Here is a 19,811-nt window from a genome sequence, read left to right on the forward strand (position 1 = left end):
GAACACACATGATATACACTCACTGATAATTGGATATTAGTCCAAAAGCTTGCAATACTCAAGATACAATTCACAGACCACATAAAGTTCAAGAAGAAGGAAGACCAAAGTGTGTGTGCTTTGGTCCTTCTTAGAAGGATTAACAAAATACTCATGGGAGCAAATATCGAGACAAAGTGTGAAGCAGAAACTGAAGGAGGGGTCATCTGGAGACTGTTCCATCAGGGTATCCATCCCAAGTGCAGTCATCAAAGGTAGAAGCTGATGTGGATGCCAGGAAGTGCATGCTGACAGGAGCCTGATATAGCTGTCTCCTTAGAGATCTGCCAGGGCCTGAAATATACAGAGGTGGCTACTCACAGCTAACCATTGAACTGATCATGTGGTTCCCAATGGAGGAGTGAGCGAGAAGACTGAAGGAGCTGAAAGGGTTTGCAGCCCCATAGGGAGAGCAACAATACCAACCAACCAGAGCTCCCAGGGTCTAAACCACTAGCCTGGGAGCACATAGGCAGGGACCCACGGCTCTAGCTGTATATGTAGGGGAGGATGGCCTCGTCGGACATAGGTGGGAGAGGAAGTCCTTGGTCCAGTGAAGGCTGGATGCCCCATTGTTGGGGAATTCGTGGGTGGGGAGGTGGGAGTGGGTGGGTGGGTGGGTGGGGGCATATCCTCATAGAAGCAGGAGGAAGGGGGATGGGATAGAGGGTCCCTGGGTGGGCAGGAAATGGAGAAAAGGGATCACATCTGAAATGTAAATAAAATATCAAAAAAAAGAAATGTAAGAGGATCAAAACAAGCTCTTGTGTTTTAAAATTAAAAGTCAACAACAAAAATACTATACAATACAAGGAGATTGATATTCTTAAATGATCATTGAGTCGTGAAATGCTTAAATAACGAGTGAATCATTGAGAAACTCAAACAGGGAATTAAAATTTTCTAGAAGCAACGTGGTCTGCCTGCCTGCGGGGAGGCGAGGGCGTTTGTGCTCCCCCGAGTCTGAGGCCTAGCAGGCCTTCAGTGGCCGAAAGTTAGTCTTTTGCAGTGGTGTAATAGCCGCCGTAGCACCCTCACCTAGCCTCACCATGTTGGTCCTGTTTGAAACGTCCGTTGGCTACACCATCTTTAAGGTTCTGAATGAGAAAAAACTTCAAGAGGTTGATAGTTTGTGGAAAGAATTTGAAACTCCAGAGAAAGCGAATAAAATAGTAAAGCTAAAACATTTTGAGAAATTTCAGGATACAGCAGAAGCATTAGCAGTGATCTAACCCATTCGTCACTACCACTGAGACAACATTGAGTTAGCTTTTTTCACCATAGGGTTGGTTTCCCCATGTGATGAGAGATGACAAGTGGTTAAATTGATCTCCCTGTGGAAACCAACAGCCTAATGCTGAAGCACAATTCAGTAAAAGCTGTTCTACAAGGGACCAAGCATTCACAGCTCTGATGGAAGGCAAAATCAATAAGCAGCTGAAGAAAGTTTTGAAGAAAATAGTAAAAGAAGCCCATGAACCTCTGGCTGTAGCTGATGCTAAACTAGGAGGGGTCATAAAGGAAAAATTGAATCTCAGCTGTATCCATAGTCCTGTTGTTAATGAACTTATGAGAGGAATCAGATCGCAAATGGATGGCTTGATTCCAGGGGTAGAACCACGTGAGATGGCAGCCATGTGTCTTGGATTGGCCCACAGCCTGTCTTGATACAGATTGAAATTCAGTGCTGATAAAGTGGACACAATGATTGTTCAGGCAATTTCCTTGTTAGATGACTTGGATAAAGAACTAAACAACTACATTATGCAGTGTAGGGAATGGTATGGCTGGCATTTCCCTGAGTTAGGGAAAATTATTTCAGGTAATTTGACATACTGCAAGTGTTAACAAAAAGTTGGGGACAGGAAGAATTATGCATCTGCCTCTCTTTCTGAAATGCTGTCTGAGGAAGTAGAAGCAGAAGTGAAAGCAGCCGCAGAGATATTGATGGGAACCGAGGTTTCTGAAGAAGATATTTGCAACATTCTATATCCATGTACTCAGGTAATTGAAATTTCTAAATATAGAACTCAGCTATATGAATATCTGCAAAATTGAATGATGGCCATTTTACCTAACGTTACAGTCATGGTTGGAGAGTTAGTTGGAGCATGGCTTATTGCTCGTGCAGGTTCTCTTTTGAATTTGGCCAAGCATGCAGCTTCTACAGTCCAGATTCTTGGATCAGAAAAAGCACTTTTCAGGGCCCTCAAATCTAGACAAGATACACCAAAATATGGGCTTATTTATCATGCATTTCTTGTAGGCCAGACAAGTCCCAAACACAAAGGAAAGATTTCTCGAATGCTGGCAGCCAAAACTGTTTTGGCTATCAGATATGATGCTTTTGGTGAAGATTCCAGTTCTGCAATGGGAGTTGAGAACAGAACCAAATTAGAGGCCAGATTGAGGGTTTTGGAGGACAGAGGGATAAGAAAAATAAGTGGAACAGGAAAGGCATTAGCAAAAGCAGAAAAGTATGAACACAAAAGTGAAGTGAAGACTTACGATCCCTCTGGTGACTCCACACTTCCAACTTGTTCTAAAAAAACGCAAAATAGAAGAGGTAGATAAAGAGGATGAAATTACTGAAAAGAAAGCAAAAAAAAAAAGCCATGATTTAAATTAAAGCTGAAGTAGAGGAGGAGATGGAGGAGGAGGAGGAGGAGGAGGAGGAGGAGGCAGAGGAAGAACAGGTAGTAAAAGAGGAGCCAACTGTAAAGAAGAAAAAGAAGAAGAATAAAAAGAAACACATAAAGGAAGAGCCACTTTCCGAGGAAGAGCCATGTACCAGCACAGCAGTTCCTAGTCCAGAGAAAAAAAAGAAAAAGAAAGATGCTGAAGATTAATATAAAGGAACCATAATCCTGTCACCCAAACACATCATGCTTAAGATTCAGTTGGGAGCATATCAGATGCTCTAAAATAATCAAGGGAAGTTGATTGTCTATCGCTTTTCAGGCCTTTTTGTGTCTTGACATCAACTGTTAATCTTAGAGTCCTTGATACACAAATAAAAATATTTTCTTTGTATTATAAAAAAAATTTCTAGAAGCAAATAAAAATATAACTTACCAAAGCCTTTGAGATACAGCAAAGTCCATTATAAGTGAAAAGTTTGTATCTATTAGTGCCTATATTTTTTAATAAACTTAAGAAAAAAATCTTAAGTAAATAACCTAATGATGCACCCCAAGGGGTAAAAAATAAAAAAGATAAGCAAGCCTCACCCCAAATGAAAACATGAATAAATAATAAATATCAGAGATGAAATTAAGTTTAAATGACCAACAAAGGAAGGAGTTGGTTCTTTGAAAATACAGACAAGGCTGACAAATCCTCATCCAAATTAAGTCAAAATTGAAGATTTTAATTTAGAAATTAAGAGATGAAAAGGGGATATTACAACAGATAACCATTGAGAGCATAAGGATCATTAGAAAATACTTTTTTTTCAGAACGCAATATAGTGTTTTAATAAGGAATCAAAGACCTTTCTTTTAAAAACACCTTTTTTTTTAAACATGTTCAAACTGTGTTTAGTAATCTCTGCAATGCTTGTACTTTTTTTGTTGTTATTGATGGTTTTTTAATTGGTTATTTTATTTATTTACATTTCAAATGTTATCCCACTTCCCGGTTTCCCCCCAGCAAACCCCCTATCCAATGATCCCTTCCCCCCTGCTTCTATGAGGGTGCTCCCCCACCCACTCCTGCCTCACTGCCCTAGCATTCCCCTATGTTAGGTCATCAATTCTCCACAGGACCAGGGGCTCCCCTCCGGTTGACAATCCTCTGCTATATATGTAACTGGAGCCATGGGTCCCCCTATGTGTACTCTTTGGTTGGTGGTTTAGTCCCTGGGAGCTCTGGGGCATCTGATTGGTTGACCCCTTCAGCTTCTTGAGTCTTTGGATACTGTCTCTGGGATCTTTAGTTAGTTTGGCTAGGAGGTTCATCTATCTTGTTGATTTTATCAAAAAAACAGCTTCTGGTTTTGTTGACTCTTTGCATCATTCTCTTTGTTTCTATTTGGTTGTTTCAGCTCTGAGTTTGACTATTTCCTGTCATCTACTCCTCTTGGGTATGTTCGCTTCTTTTTGTTCTAGAGCTCTCAGGTGTGCTGTTGAGTTGCTAGTGTAGGATCTCTCCAATTTCTTTACCAGAGCACTTAGTGCTATGAATTTTCCTCTTAGCACTGCTTTCATTGTGTCTCATAAGTTTTTTGTATGCTATGTTTTTATTTTCTTTGAATTCCAGGAAGTCTTTAATTTCTTTTTTTTTTCTTCCCTGACCAAGTTATCATTGAGTAGAGAGTTATTCAGTTTTCATGGATATGTGAGATTTCTGTTGTTTTTGTTGTTATTGAAAACCAGCCTTACTCCATGGTGATCAGATAGGATGCATGAGATTATTTCAATCTTCTTGTATCAGTTGAGGCTTGTTTTGTGCCCAATTATATGGGCAGTTTTGGAGAAGGTACCACGAGGTGCTGAGAAGAAGGTATATTCTTTTGTTTGAGGGTGAAATGTTCTGTAGATGTCTGTTAAATCCTTTTGGTTCGTAACCTGAATTAGTTTCACTGCTTCTCTATTTAGTTTCTGTTTCAATTACTTGTCCATTAGTGAGAGTGGGGTGTTGAAGTCTCCCACTCTTATTGTGTGGGGTGCAATGTGTGTTTTGAGCTTTAGTAAAGTTTCTTCCCAATCATGAGTTAGGGGAAGGACTGACGGAGCTGAAGGGGTTTGCCCTTGGTCCTGTGAAGGCTTGATGCCCCAGCATAGCAATTCCAGCTTGTTTCTTGGGACCATTTTCTTGGAAGACTTTTTTTTCCAGCCTTTTACTCTAAGGTAGTGTCTATCTTTGTTATTGAGGTATGCTTCGTTTATGCAGTAAAATGCTGGATCCTGTTTGTGTATCCAGTCTGTTAGCTTATGTCTTTTTATAGGGGAATTGAGTTTGTTGATATTGAGAGATATTAAAGACAGATGATTGTTAGCTCCTATTATGTTTGTTGGTGGTGGTGGCATTATGTGCATGTGATTCTCTCCTTTTGGCTTTGTTGTGAGATGATTAATATCTTGGTTTTGTTTTTCTTTAGTGTAGGTACCCTCCTTGTGTTGGAGTTTTCCTTCTAGAATCCTCTGAAGGGCTGGATATAGATAGATATTGTTTAATTTTGGTTTTATCCTGGAATATTTTGGTTTCTCCATCTATGTTGATTGAGAGTTTTGCTAGGTATAGTAGCCTGGACTGGCATTTGTGTTCTCTTAGGGTCTGTATGATCTCTGTCCAGGATCTTCTGGCTTTTAGTGTCTCTGTTGAGAAGTCTGGTGTAATTCTGATAGGTCTGCCTTTATATGTGGGTTGACCTTTCTTCCTTGCAGCTTTTAATATTCTTTCTTTGTTCTGTGCATTTAGTGTTTTGATTATTATGTGATGGGAGGATTTTCTTTTCTGGTCCAATCTATTTGGTGTTCTATAGGCTTCTCTTATGTTTATGGCCATCTCTTTCTTTAGGTTGGAGAAATTTTCTTCTGTAATTTTGTTGAAGATGTTTTTGGGTCCTTTGAGCTGTGAATCATCTGCTCTCCTCTATTCCTATTATTCTTAGATTTGGCCTTTTCACTGTGTCCTGGATTTCCTGGATGTTTTGGGTTAGGAGATTTTTATGTTTTGAATTTTCTTTGACAGTTGTGTCAATCTCTTCTAAGGTATCTTCTACACCTGATATTCTCTCTTCTATCTCTTGAATTCTGTTGGTGCCGCTTACATCTGTAATTCTTGACCTCTTTCCTAAGTTTTACATTTCAAGGGTTGTTTCCATTTGTGTTTTCTTTATTGTTTCTACTTCCACTTTTAGGTCTTGGACCACTTTGTTCAATTCTTTCAACTGTTTTGATTGTGATTTCCTGTATTTCTTTAAGGGATTAATTTGTTTCCTCTTTAAGGGCTTCTTAAACATGTTTACCCATGTTTTCCTGTATTTCTTTCAGTGAGTTATTTATATCCTCTTTAAAGGACTTGATTATATTCATGAGATAGGATTTTAGGTCAGCTTCCTGATTTTCAGATGTGCTGGTGTATCCAGGGCTTGCTGTGGTGGGAGAACAGAATATTGGCTTCTGTTGCCTATGGCCTTCTGCTTGCCTCTCACAATCTGGTTATCCCTGGTGTTAGCTGGTCTGGGTGTTTCTGTCTGGTGCCTCCCTGGGTTGCTTCTGGTCTCCTGATAGGCCTGTGGCCCTCGCAGTAGCAGACTTCTTGTGGGGCCTTTAAACTATGGGGTCTTTAGAGGAGCAGACAAGCTTCTGATCTGTTGCCCTGGCTACAGCAGATCACCTGGAGGCCATCACACTGTTGAGTCTTCAGAGGAGTAGTCAAGCTGTTGCCCTGCATGTAGCTGTTCTCTTGGGAGGCCTTCAGACTGTGAGATCAGTTGCCCTGTGTGCAGGAAAACTGTTGCCCTGCATGCAGCAGACCTCCTGGAGACCTTGAGACTGTGGTGCCTTCAGAAGAGCAGGCAACTGGTGATCTGCCCCGGCAGGAGGCACTGGCCAGAAGGGGAGTAGAATTCGGGGAGCAAGGGGTTTGGGGAGTGATGGGTCCCAAGACCACTGGGCTTCTCCAGATCTGCAGCGGTTGTGACTGTTATGGAAGGTCCCTTACCAGTTGCCCTGTGTGCAGTGGACCTCCTGGAGGCCTTAAGACTGTGGTGTCTTCAAAGGAGCAGCCAAGCTGGTAATCTGTCCCAGAAGAACACTTTAAGACTTTTGTTTGTGTGTTTTTGTGTGGTTTGGTTTAGTTTGGTTCTTTGTTCTTTGTGGTAGGTTGTCATGTAGCACAGGGCAGCACTGAACTCACTGCATAAAAAGGGATGACCCTGAATTTCTTTCCTCCTGCTTCTACCTTCCTAGTGTTTGGATTGTAGGCATGACCTATCATACCCAGCCATGAAGTGAGATTTATAAAACTGTATAAGAATAGAGTGTGTACTCCTAAGAGTAAATTGATATCAATTCAAACTAATCTTTTTCATGTAAGTTTTTTTTATTGGATATTTTATTTACATTTCATATGTTATCCCCTTACCCCATCCCCCCACCCACCCGGGAACCCCCATCCCCTTACCCCTCCTCCTTCTTCATGTAAGTTTTAATGTTAATTGCAATCCTGGCCTTGAGAGATAGCTCAGTAGTTAAGAGCCCATATTGCTCTTCCAGAAGACTCAAGATCTATTCCAAGCACCCACATTAAACAGCTCACAGATGCCTTTACTCTATCCAGTTCCACATGAGTCCCATACCTCTGATCCCTGCACTCACTTGTATACACACACACACACACACACACACACACACATTCACGTACACACATGCATGCACAAACACTTAAAATAAAATCTTTTTTAGAAAAGAAAATAATTTTTGAATGAAATCTCACAAACAGTATTGCAGTCCTCATGGTGATCACTTAGAACGTAACACCCACAGAAATAAGAAATAAACTAAACTGTCCTACAAAAAAAAAAAACCTAGAAAATGAGACAAAAATGGAATAACTGAAGAACAAAAAGAATATGACATAGAAGGCAAATGAAAAACTGACAACTGACAGATGTAATTTACATATAAATTAATTGAATACTCTAATGAAAAGGCGTATGTAGTCAGGATGTAGTTTTAATAATGCAAGTATAGGCTGTCTTTAAGAGGATCATATTAGAGATAAAGATACAAATACATTAAAAATAAAAATGGGCCTGGCAGTGATGGCACACACCTTTAATCCCATCACTTGGGATGCAGAGACAGGCAGGTTTCTGAGTTCAAGGCCAGCCTGGTCTACAAAGTGAGTTCCAGGACAGCCTGGGCTATATGAGAAACTCTGTCTCAAAAACAAAAACAAAAATTTAAAAAATAAAAAATAAAAATGGAAAAAATAATTCTCTGCAAATAAAAGTCAGAGGACAACTTCACTGACTATACTGATATAAAGCAAAGTAGATTGTAACTCAAAATTTGTATGAGGTATAAAAGCAAATTTTTATATAGATAAAGGTTTCACATCATTCATTATATATTAAAATGCAACATGGCACTAAAATATGTTAAGCAAACTGTAGAAATAAAGGAAAGATATTAGATATATACTAATAGCTGGAGACTTTAGTGCCCCATAGTTTTTGTTTGTTTGTATGCTTGTTTGTTTATTTGGAGTTTAGTTTTGTTTGCTTTGGTTTTGAAACATCTCACTTTGTAGCTCTGACTGTCCTGGAGCTTACTATGTAGACTAGGCTTGCCTTGATCAAACCCACAAACATCTACCTGCATCTACCTACCAAGTCCTGGGATTAAAGGTATGTGCCATTACACCCAGCTGTAGTGTTCTATACTCAATGTTAGGTAGAGCACAAGATATATAAATAACGTCTTAAATGAACTGAACCTAGCAATTCTATGTAGAACACCCCACCTAGCAATGACAGAATACATGCTTACATGCAATAATTCCCAGGATCACAGTTTAAACCACAAATCTAGATACATTTGAAAACACTGATGTTATATAAAATATCTTCTGTAACAGTAGCAGAATGAAATTGGAAATTAATAATAAAGAAATGTTGAAAATTTATAAATATATAGAAATTAAACTGCAAGCTTAAAGAATCATAATTTTAAAGAAACTATCAAAAGAGAAAATAGAAAATAGGTGAATGAAACAACATATCAAAATTTATAGCTTACATTGAAAGAAACTCTTGAGGGGAAAAATTATACTGTAAATACATACGTCTTAAGAGAAGTGTTTTGTAGATATCTATTAAATCCATATAGTTCATAGCATCTGTTAGTTTCATTGTTTCTCTATTAGTGAAAGTGGGGTGTTGAAGTCCCCCACTACTATTGTGTGGGGTTCAATGTCTGATTTGAGCTTTAATAAAATTTCCTTTACAAGTGTGGGTGCCCTTGGATTTGAGACATAAAGTCACCTTAGTAGACTCAAAGAAATCAGTAGCCCTTCCTTATACAAACTATAAAAAGGCTGAGAAAGAAGTTAGGAAAACAACACACTTTACAATAGCCATGAATAATATAAAATATTTGGGCATGACTCTAACCAAGCAAGTAAAAGACCTATCTGACAAGAACCTCAAGTCATTGATGAAAGAAATTGAGGAGGATATCAGAGGATGGAAAGATCTCCCATGCTCATAGGTAGGTAGGATTAACATAGTGAAAATGGTCATTTACCAAAAGCAATCTACAGATTTAATGCAGTCCTCATCAAAATTTTATAGACCTTGAAAGAGCAATTCTCAGCTTCATATGGAAAAACAAAAAAATCCAAGATAACCAAAGCAAACCTGAACAATAAAAGAACTTCTGGAGGAATCACCATCTCTGACCTCAAGCTACTACAGAGCAATAGTGACAAAAACTGTATGGTATTAGTACAGAACCAGACAAGTTGATCAATGTAATCTAATTGGAGACCCAGAAATAAACCCACACCTATGAACACTTGATTTTTCTCTTTACATAGAAACTAAAACCAAATAATGGGGAAAAGAAAGCATCTCAACAATTGGTGCTGGTTTAACTAGATGTCTGCATGTAGAAGAATATAAATAGATCCATATTTATCACCCTGCACAAAATTCAAGTCCAAGTGGATCAAGGACCTCAACATAAAACTGGATACACTAAATCTCATAAAAGAGAAAGTGGGAAATAGCCTTGAACACATTATTACAGGAGAGAATTTCCTGAACAGAACACCAATGACTCAGGCTCTAAAATCAATAATTGCTAAATGGGACCTCCTGAAACCAAAAGTTTCTGTAAGGCAAAGAGCACTGTCAGTAGGACAAAATGTCAGCCTACAAATTATGAAAAGATCTTTACTAACCCTACATCCAACATAAAGCTAATATTCAAAATATATAAAGAACTCGAGAAGTTAGGTGCCAACAAACCAAATAACCCAATTTCGAGAAGAAAAAAAAAGGGAAGTCAGAGCTTAACAGAGAATTCTCAACAAAAGAATCTCGAATGGCCAAGAAGCACTTAAAGAAATGTTCAACATCCTTAAGTCATCAGGGAAATGCAAGTCAAAACGACCCTGAGATTCCTTACACCTTACACCAATCAAAATAGCTAAGATCAAAGTCTCTAGCAACAGCACATGCTAGAGAAGGATATGGAGAAGGGGTAACACTCCTCCATTGCTGATGGGATTGTAATCTTGTACAACCACTCTGGAAATCAATCTGATAGTTCCTAAGAAAAATTGGAAATAGTTCTACTATACTGCTCCTGAGTATATACCCAAAAGAAGCTTCACCATACCACAAGGACACATGCTCCACTATGTTCATAGGAACTTTATTTGTAATGGCTAGAAACTAGAAACATAATAATAATAATAATAATAATAATAATAATAATAATAATTAGTCTATTTGGTGTTCTGTAGGCTTCTTGTATGTTTATGAGCATCTTGTTCTTTAGGTTAGGGAAGTTTTCCTCAATAACTTTGTTGAAGATATTTACTGGCCCTTTAAGTTGGGAATCTTCATTCTCATCTATACCTATTATCCTTAGGTTTGATCTTCTCATTGTGTCCTGGATTTCCTGGATGTTTTGAGTTAGGAGTTTTTTGCATTTTGTATTTTCTTTGACAACTGTGTCAATATTTTCCACCGTATCTTCTACATTTGAGATTCTCTCTTCTATCTCTTGTATTCGGTTGGTGATGCTTGCGTCTATGACTCCTGATCTCTTTCTTAGGTTTTCTATCTCCACGGTTGTCTCCCTTTGAGCTTTCTTTATTGTTTCTATTTCCAGTTTCATATCCTGAATGTTTTTGTTTAATTCCTTCTTTGTGTTTTCTTGCATTTTTTAAGGGATTTCTGTGATTCCTCTTTAAGGGCTTCTACTTGTTTACTTATACTCTCCTGTATTTCTTTAAGGGAGTTACTTAATTCCTTCTTATAATCCTCTATCATCATCATGAGAAGTGATTTTAATTCTGAATCCTGCTTTTCAGGTGTGATGGGGTGTCCAGGGCTTGCTATATTGGGAGAACTGGGTATTGATGATGCCAAGAAACTTTGGTTTCTGTTGCTTATGTTCTTGCACTTGCCTTTCACCATCTGGTTAACTCTAGTGTTACCTGCCCTCACTGTGTAAGACTGGAGTTATCTTGCTTGTTGCAGAGCTCCTCGGAGTCCAGATGTCTCTGTGGTCTTATGCTCCTAATCTCCTGGGTGGAAGAACTCCTGGGACTCAGGCCACCTCTTGGATCTGGAAATCCTTCTGCTCTGAGTGCAGTGGCTCCTCAATGACTCAGGATTCAGTTTCAGCTGCTCTGAGTGCAGTGGCTCCTCGATGACTCAGGATTCAGTTTCTCCACAGGACAGGAGCAGACCGACTCTGTGTCTGCTCCAGCCCAAAGGACCAGGCAGGGGCGGAAGGGCTAGAGGTACAATCTTAACAACATGAGATTGAGTTTAATGAATGAGAAACCAAAAAGCACAAAGAAGGAAAAAATAAACATATCTCATAAAAATTGAAGACTTTTGGTTTCAAAGGGCTCCATCCAAAAAAAAAAGTGATAAAAATTGCACAGAAAATGAGGTCAGATGTTCATTAAATGTATAGTAAGATTATCTCCCACTGAATACTAGCAAAAGGGTCAGTCTCAGCTTGGTGCTAGAGCACTGAACATACCCCTGTGTCCCTGGTCAGTCCTCAATGCCAAAAGGAAAACAGAAAAGCTAGAGGGAAAATCAGTATAAATAAATAAATAAATAAATAAATAAATAAATAAATAGTAACATTTATAACAACTATAAATAACCACATCAAGGAAAAATGAATAAAATAACAAGACGATTACTTATTTTCTGAATCCTATACTTCGTAAATCTAACCTAAAATTCACTTTGAACAGGTTCATGCCCGTGAATCTGGGACTTTGAAGAAAGAAAGAAGGTCAGGGCTTAACTACAGAGTAGATTGAAGGCCAGAGGCAGCCACCAGCAAGTCCCAGATGTCAAGAAAACAAGAGGCTCATAGGACCCAACAAATGAGATTAGCTGAAATGCCCAACAAAGGGGAGAGAGAACCTGTAGAGACCATATCCAGAGGTTAGGGAAGGGCCTCGGTTGGGGGATACAGCCATCCACTCATCTCCAAATTCTTAACTCAGAAGAGCTCCTATCTAAAAAAAATATGGGGACAAAGTGTGGAACAGAGATTGAAAAAAGGTCATCCAGAGACTGCCCGGCCTGGGGATCCATCCCATATAGAGAGACCAAACCCAGACACCATTGCAGATGCCAAGAAGTTCTTGCTGACAGGAGCCTGATATAGCTGCCTCCTGAGAGGCTCTGACAGAGTCTGACAAATACAGAGGCGGATGCTTGCAGCCAACCATTGGTCTGAGCACAGGGTCCCCAATGGGGTCCCTAATGGAGGAGTTAACGAAAGGACTGAAGGAGCTATGGTTTGTAACCCCACAGGAAGAACAATATCAACCAACCAGACTCCCCAGAGCTCCCAGGGACTAAACCACCAACCAAAGAGTACACATGGAGGGACCCATGGATCCAGCCACATATTTAGCAGAGGATGGCCTTGTCTGGCATCAATGGGAGAAGAGGACCTTGGTCCTGTGATGCCCAAGTGTAGGGGAATGCCAGGGCGGTGAGGTGGGAGTGGGTGGATGGGAAGGGGAGCATCCTCATAGAAGCAGGGGGAGGGAGGATGTGGTAGATGGGATGGGGGGGGTTCCAGAGAGGAAACCGGGAAAGGGGATAACATTTGAAATGTAAATAAATAAACTATCCAATAAAAAGAAAAAACACATATACAATTATTTTAGATAGTTTAATGTAAATCTTTGATGCTAATTGCCAATGAAGATGGTTATTCTGTAAAGTATATTTATAAATTTTTTCTACAAATCAGAGATCATTGTCATTGAAAGAAGAACAATGAACATCAAGTTCTATGTCCATAAGGTTAAATAAACACGATCTATTCTTCAGTACAAAAAAAAAAAAAAGGCCAGTCTCAGTTAAGTGAAGTGTCTCAAAAACCTAAAAACAGAGATCACTTTTTTTCTGTATGTCTTACCCCTTCCTGGGTGCTGTGCCAGTCTGTTTTTAATTCAAATAATTTATTATTATTTATTATTATTATTATTATTATTATTATTATTTTACTTATTCATTTTACATCCCACTCACAATCCCCTTCCAGTCACCCCCTCCCATAATTCTTCCCCATATCCTCCCTCCTCTGAGCAGGTGGGACCCCCTACCCTGTGACTTTCCTAACCTGGACTGTACCCGTTTTTTAAGTAAGAAGACTGTGTCTCTTGTATCCACAGACACTCAGAACAACGTGTATGGTTTTGGAGAGCATGGAATTGGGAAGTTTCTGCTCACACTGGCTGCCATGGGCTTGGTTTTTCTCCTCTTGCTTTTATCCCTGGAGTCTCTTTCCTGTAGTCTGAAGAACTTTGTCTTTCGAAACATTATCTTTTATCTCTACAATAAGTTCAGAAAAGGCAGGCATGTAAGTAACTAACTGGACTTTAAATATAATTTAAAGAAAGTGAACCATTCGGTCAGAAAAAATATGAATTTACATTTCTCTCACTTCTATTACTTTTTAAAAAATATTATTTGATTACTAAAATAGATCTGTGGCTCATTTGAGGTATAAGCATCTTAGAGTTTAGTACAAAATTTTGAATCCTCTAAGAGATCTGCCCTGGGTTAGCTACAAGTAAAATAGTTGTCTTTATGCTAGTAAGAACATACTGATCACTCTAACTATAGAAACATGTTTTTTATTCTTTGAGAATTTCATACACTATATTTTGATCATATTCCCTCCCTTTCCTCAGCTCCTCCCAGATCCAGCCCCTATTCCATACCCACTCAACTTTGTGTCCTCTTTTTATTTTTTTTAAACCCAATGGGTCCAGTTTCTGCTGCCCAAATATTCTTGGATGTGTAGCCTTACACTGGGGTTCATACTCTAAAAGGGTACCTTTAAAGAAATTGATGTCTCCCAGCAGCCATCAATTAATTACCAATAGCTCCTCAGCTAGCATTGGTATTTTGTGTCCACCTTCCTAATGCATGCTGGTATTTTGTCTAGCTTGAGCTTGTGCAGGCCTTGTGCATGCCGTCTCAGCTATTTTGTATGTGCACATACCCTACTGTGTTCAGAGATCACTGTTTCCTATAGCCATGCACTGCCTCTGGCTCTTACAAAATTTTTATGACAATTGTTTTATAGAATTCTGTCTGACTCTTCTTGACTGTCATATTCTTCTAAAGTAGAGCCAGCCAGAAGTATGTTTGCATGTAAGAATTCAGGAGACAGAAATGTCTTAGAAACTGTTCAAGTATTTTCTCATACCCTTCAGATTATTCCCACATGTTAGCTTTCTTAAAGCTGTTGGCTTAAACCAGTTTTCTGTACACTGTTCACATATGTTACTACTACTTGTCTTGAAAATATAGGCTGTAGTAACTCAGCAGAGAACCAAAGAAGATGAGGATGAAGACATAAGAAAAGAAAAGAGAAAAGTCTTTACACTGCTGCTCAGGTTACAGAACACCCCATTGGTCCTTAATGAAGTTACAAAGGTAATGTCACTTACTGGCTAGCTGTCTTGGGATTTAAGCATCTTCCCTGCCTGGAATTTACCCGAGGCTGTACTGGTTCACTGCAGTTCTGCAAAGGGCTGGAAGGGAAAATGCTGTCATGGAATTGTCACAGTTTGTTAACTTTAGGAGCCTAAGGTAATGGCTGTGATTGACTCATGACCAGTGTCTCCATACATTGTGAGTTTTCCTTTTTTAATTTTCTCAGATTTATTTTAAGTGTCCTGTTGTCAAGGCTGTGAAAAATATCTCCCTTGTAGTCAGGAAGTCGGAGTGCTTTGGATTGCTTGGATTAAATGGAGCTGGAAAAACTACTACATTCAAAATGCTGACTGGAGAACAGACTATCACCTCCGGAATTGCATTTATTGATGGCCATAGTGTCATTAAAAGCTCAAGAAAGGTATTTTTATTCTTAGTCAGTGACCTCATATCTTGATGGAGGAGTGAGCCAGGCAAATTGTTGTAAATGGGAGGGAAGCTAAGGATCCTGAGACATAAGTCCTCATGTCTCAGGATTGACAGACTCCAAGGCTGCACTGAGTTTGAAAGAAGGAAAGTATCCCTGCCTGTGAAACAAAATGTTTGTAAATAAATCCATCTGAACTCAAGGAGAACAGTTATTCCATATAACCTGCTCTGACATAGAATTTGAAATATTCTTAATTAGAAAAATGACTATGAGAAGAAATATAAAGAATTGAAAGGATTCATCTTTATTTGTATGTAAGTTTGAGATGGGGGAGGGAGGGAGGGAGGGAAGAAGGGAGGAATGGTACCCAGGTTTCTTTGTTAAACTTCTGAGGGTGAAGGTGTCAGTCACCAAGAGAGTAAATATCTTGAGAGAGTATGTTTGGAGGGTGTTGGGTCTTGAGGCATCTATGATACATTTAAATGGGAATATAGACTGAAGAGGATAAACACACGATAGTAAAGTGATATGAATTTGATCAAAGTACAGATGAAATTTAAGTTTTGAAAGTGGACAAGACCGTCTATCAGGAATGTGTACAATACAAAGAATATGGACTTAATTTGGTGGGTTAGCAATACTGAATAAAGGGACTATAGAAGAAATCATTAAAAAAATAGAGAGCTAGAGGGAAAATATGGCTAAATGTTTTTCTTTTAAGCCAGATAAACAAACTTTCAAGAAAGAAATTCACTGATGATCTTGGATACAGTTAACCTGTAAACTGTCTAGTGGGTTTCCCTGAAGCCTGGTACAGTGGAGTGATACACAGAGAAGCCAGGTTATAGGGATAAAGTGTGTACACAGGTTTAAAGAAAGCTGCATGTGCAACCAAGGGAAATTGAAGAATTACACCTGGGATATCAGTAGATAACCTAGACAGACCAACTTTTAATACCAGAGCATACAGCAACCAGAGCATATTTATCTCAGGGCAGTGTGGAGAGTCTAAACTGAACAAATGCATCTGCTACTTAAGGCCTACATGAAACTGTGTACTTGGGGCACTGGTAGCGAGCCTCAGTCCTTCTTGTAGCCAACTCTACTCCATTCCTTCACTTTATCATTCTATAGACATCGCTTATATACAGTCAACAACAAATGTCTGTTTTCATTTTATTAGGGTTATGGTTATGTACCATACACTATCTTTTCAAAGTTACCAGATTGCTTCCCCTGGGTAGCTGTGTGAGTATGCACAGTGGCGATGTATGACAGTGTCTATTTCCCCACGCTTACAATAGGTTATTTTACCCAGTATGTCAATTTTTTTGTGTATGGTCCATTTTTTAAAATGTCACTTGAACAGTTTTTCTCTTATTGTGAGTGAGATTATATAACTCTAGGAAATATTTAAAAGATACCAATTTTCATTCCTAAAAGTAGTCTGTGTGTATCCTTTATATATTTCTTTTTTTTCATTTTTTTGGTTCTTTTTTTATTCGATATTTTATTTACATTTCAGATGCCATCCCCCTTCCCCATACTCCCCACTCATTAATCCCTTATCCCATCCCTCCTCCTCCTTTTGTGCATTTATACTGTTTAAATTACATTCAAGTATTAAGTTCAGTTCTAGGTTGAGGAACTAGCAATACAATAGATGCAAATAGTCCAGGAATAAGGAAGACATTAATGCAGATAATCAAAGAACATGCATGACAATAAACAGAGTCCTGTGATGACTCCTGTGATCACTATTTCTAAGGGCTTATCAGGATGATCAAAGTATCTGAGCCTACTTCCCTGTCCTAGCCCATAGTCATTTTCATGCCAGAAGCCTATTTCTTTGTTCTAGCTTAAGATTTAGATTTCTGCCCATAATTACTTCTTTGTTCTAGCCTAATAGTTAGATTCCTGCCTGAAATTAATTCTTTGTTCTAGCCTAGGATCTAGATTTCTGCCTGAAATTACTTCTTTGTTCCAGCCCAATGTCAGATTCATGCCTGAAGTCCATTTCCTTGTCCTTGGCCTATGTCAGATTACTTACAAGCAGCCCAAGTCCTTGTCCATGGCCAATAACAGATTCCTAAGAGGCACCCAAAAGCCCTCTACATCTCCCCTTTTTATTGCATAAACCAGACTGAGTCTGTCTTAGGTCATTCTGATGAGAAAGCCTTCCTTACCCGTCATGGAATATGCATTATCATAAGCGATGCACTTATGTCTTAGGTTGGTAAGGCTCTGTGCAGAATCTTCCTTGTCCTTGGCTTGCCAGCCTGTTAAATTAATAACTCTGTCTGGGGGTCCATTATCGGTTTCAAGTAATGTACTTTGGCTGTCAGCCTGTTGATGTAGTTAGACACAAGCTTTAACAAGATGTGCAGGAATAAAAGTATTCCCAGGATAAGAAGGGCTGGCCTGATCAAGCTATATATGCCATTCATGAGGTTTGACCAAAACAGAATACTGACCTCAGGCCATGGATAATTTTATCAGCATTATCTGTAGCATCAAAGCTCAACAGAGCAGCACTTTTTAAATTCCTAATCTCACTATGCAAAGTTAACATACCCAGAGAGTTGTCAGGATTATGGCAAATATCCTACAGGTATCTTTAAATTTTTTTCTATTTATAATGACAATCATTGTAAATTTTAAAGGTAACACTACTCCAATGATATTTGTCATGACACTTGAGATGGCTCCTAACTCTTGAACCCTGAAACTCATCCAGATAATTTGAATAGGTTATAGAGCATCATGTGGTGTTACAGATACCTATATAAATCCTTTTGTATACTCAATAAATTAGTAACATTTTTTTTTGCTAGTTAACAAAGATAGTTGTCTTAACTCCTTGTGTCAATGCTATTGCAGAAGCAGTGGTGCTAGCAATTAATGAAATTAAAGCTGTTATACCAGCAATAATCAAGACTGCTATCCTCTTGCTTCTGCTTAAAGCCTAGCTCACTTCTTCCAGCACTTTCAAGCTTTATTCAGAGAATCAGGTTTTATAATATTCAAGGCAGTAAGACAAAAGCTGCTTGATAGACCCCCGTAACAGACATGCCAGGTTTCAACGCACTAACATAATTGGAAATTATACCATCAATGCAACTTACAAGAAATACTGTAGAAGAGACAAAAACCAATTTTAGCTTGACAATTAAAAGAGCCTTAAAACATGCACTAACCCTTGTTTGAAATCCAGATCCTGTCCCAACTTTATCTCTTGCTATCATAACTTACTAGTGAACTACAGCTAACTTACAAATATGTCTCTGGAAATCTCCAGATCCAGCCTTCCAAGTGTAGACTGTTATTTCCAATATTAGATTGATTTCTAGACCAGTACATGATTGAGTCGTAATAGCTGGTCACCTTTAAGAAAAATACAAGGTACATTATAATTTCTCCTTTTGATTCTCTGTCCTACAAGGTCTAAAAAAACTTGAGGCAAGGCAACTTGTCCCATCTGGGCTATAGGCAAGCAAATTTGGATCAGGAACATATGTCCAATACAGCTTGTACTGACAAGCTCACCCTTGTCAGGGCACTCAGGAAGCTCACAGGTCAGCATCATTCTTTGTCTCAGCAACAACGTGTCTCACCAATCTTTTTAAAGTTCCAGGGGCCTCTTCCACAATACCTTGTTCTTGAGAATTATATGGAATCCCCATAATAACTTGTTGACAAAAAGGCCCCACTGCTTGACTAAAATTCCCAGCTCCATTACGGTTTTTTTTTGGGGGGGCAGGTATTTTATTTATCTACCTTTTAATGTTATCTCCAGTCTCATTCCCAACCAAAACCCCTCATCCCATCCCTCGGCCTCCTATTTCTATTTGGGTATGCCCCCACCCATCCACCCAGTCCCACCTCCCTGATCTTGAATCCCCTAACACTAGAGCATCCAAACTCTCAAGGACCAAGGCTCTCCTTTTCCACTGATGCCTGACAAGGCCATCCTCAACTACCTATACAAGTGGAGCCATGAGTCCCTCCATTTGTGTTCCCAGGCTGGAGGTTTAGACCCTGGGAGCTCTGGTTGAGTATTTTAATACTCCTTTTAAGAAGGACTAAAGCATCCATACTTTGGACTTCCTTCATGTTCTTGAGCTTCATGTGGTCTCTATTGTATCTTAGGAATTGTGAGCTTTGGGGCTAATATCCACTTATCAGTAAGTGCATACCATGTGTGTTCTTTTGTGGTTGAGTAACCTCATTCAGGATATTTTACAGTTCCAGCCATTTGCCTAAGAATTTCATGAACTCACTGTTTTTAATAGCTGAGTAGTACTCCGTTGTGTAAATGTACCACATTTTCTGTATCCATTCCTCTGTTGAAGGACATCTGGGTTCTTTCCAGATTCTGGATATTATAAATAAGGCTGCTATGAACATGGTAGAACATGTGTCCCTGTTGTCTGTTGGAACATCTTTTGGGTATATTCCCAGGAGTGATATAGCTGGGTCCTCAGGTAATGCTATGTCCAATTTTCTGAGGAACCACCAGACTGATTTCCAGAGTGGTTGTACCAGCTTGCAATCCCACCAACAATGGAAAAGTGTTCTTCTTTCTCCACATCCTCAACAGCATCTGCTGTCACCTGAGTTTTTGATCTTAGCCATTCTAACTGGTGTGAGGTAGAATCTCAAGGT

The 19,811-nt window shown here is 39.1% G+C and overlaps 1 protein-coding gene and 1 pseudogene across 2 annotated transcripts in view; both read left to right on the forward strand.

Annotated features, from left to right (window-relative positions):
- LOC114618480 (ATP-binding cassette sub-family A member 3-like) overlaps positions 1-19,811 on the forward strand; it is a 187,718-nt gene that overhangs the window by 150,787 nt on the left and 17,120 nt on the right. For both annotated transcript variants that reach the window (XM_028764249.1, XM_028764248.1), the window contains 3 exons: positions 13,444-13,631; positions 14,591-14,716; positions 14,943-15,137. In XM_028764249.1, the coding sequence (XP_028620082.1) occupies positions 13,444-13,631; positions 14,591-14,716; positions 14,943-15,137 (509 nt within the window). The remainder of the gene's footprint in view (positions 1-13,443; positions 13,632-14,590; positions 14,717-14,942; positions 15,138-19,811) is intronic.
- On the forward strand, positions 1,089-2,888 carry LOC114618481 (annotated as a pseudogene).

The sequence above is a fragment of the Grammomys surdaster genome, unplaced genomic scaffold (genome assembly GCF_004785775.1).
Source record: "Grammomys surdaster isolate TR1022 unplaced genomic scaffold, NIH_TR_1.0 142, whole genome shotgun sequence".
In the NCBI taxonomy this organism is placed as follows: Eukaryota; Metazoa; Chordata; class Mammalia; order Rodentia; family Muridae; genus Grammomys; species Grammomys surdaster.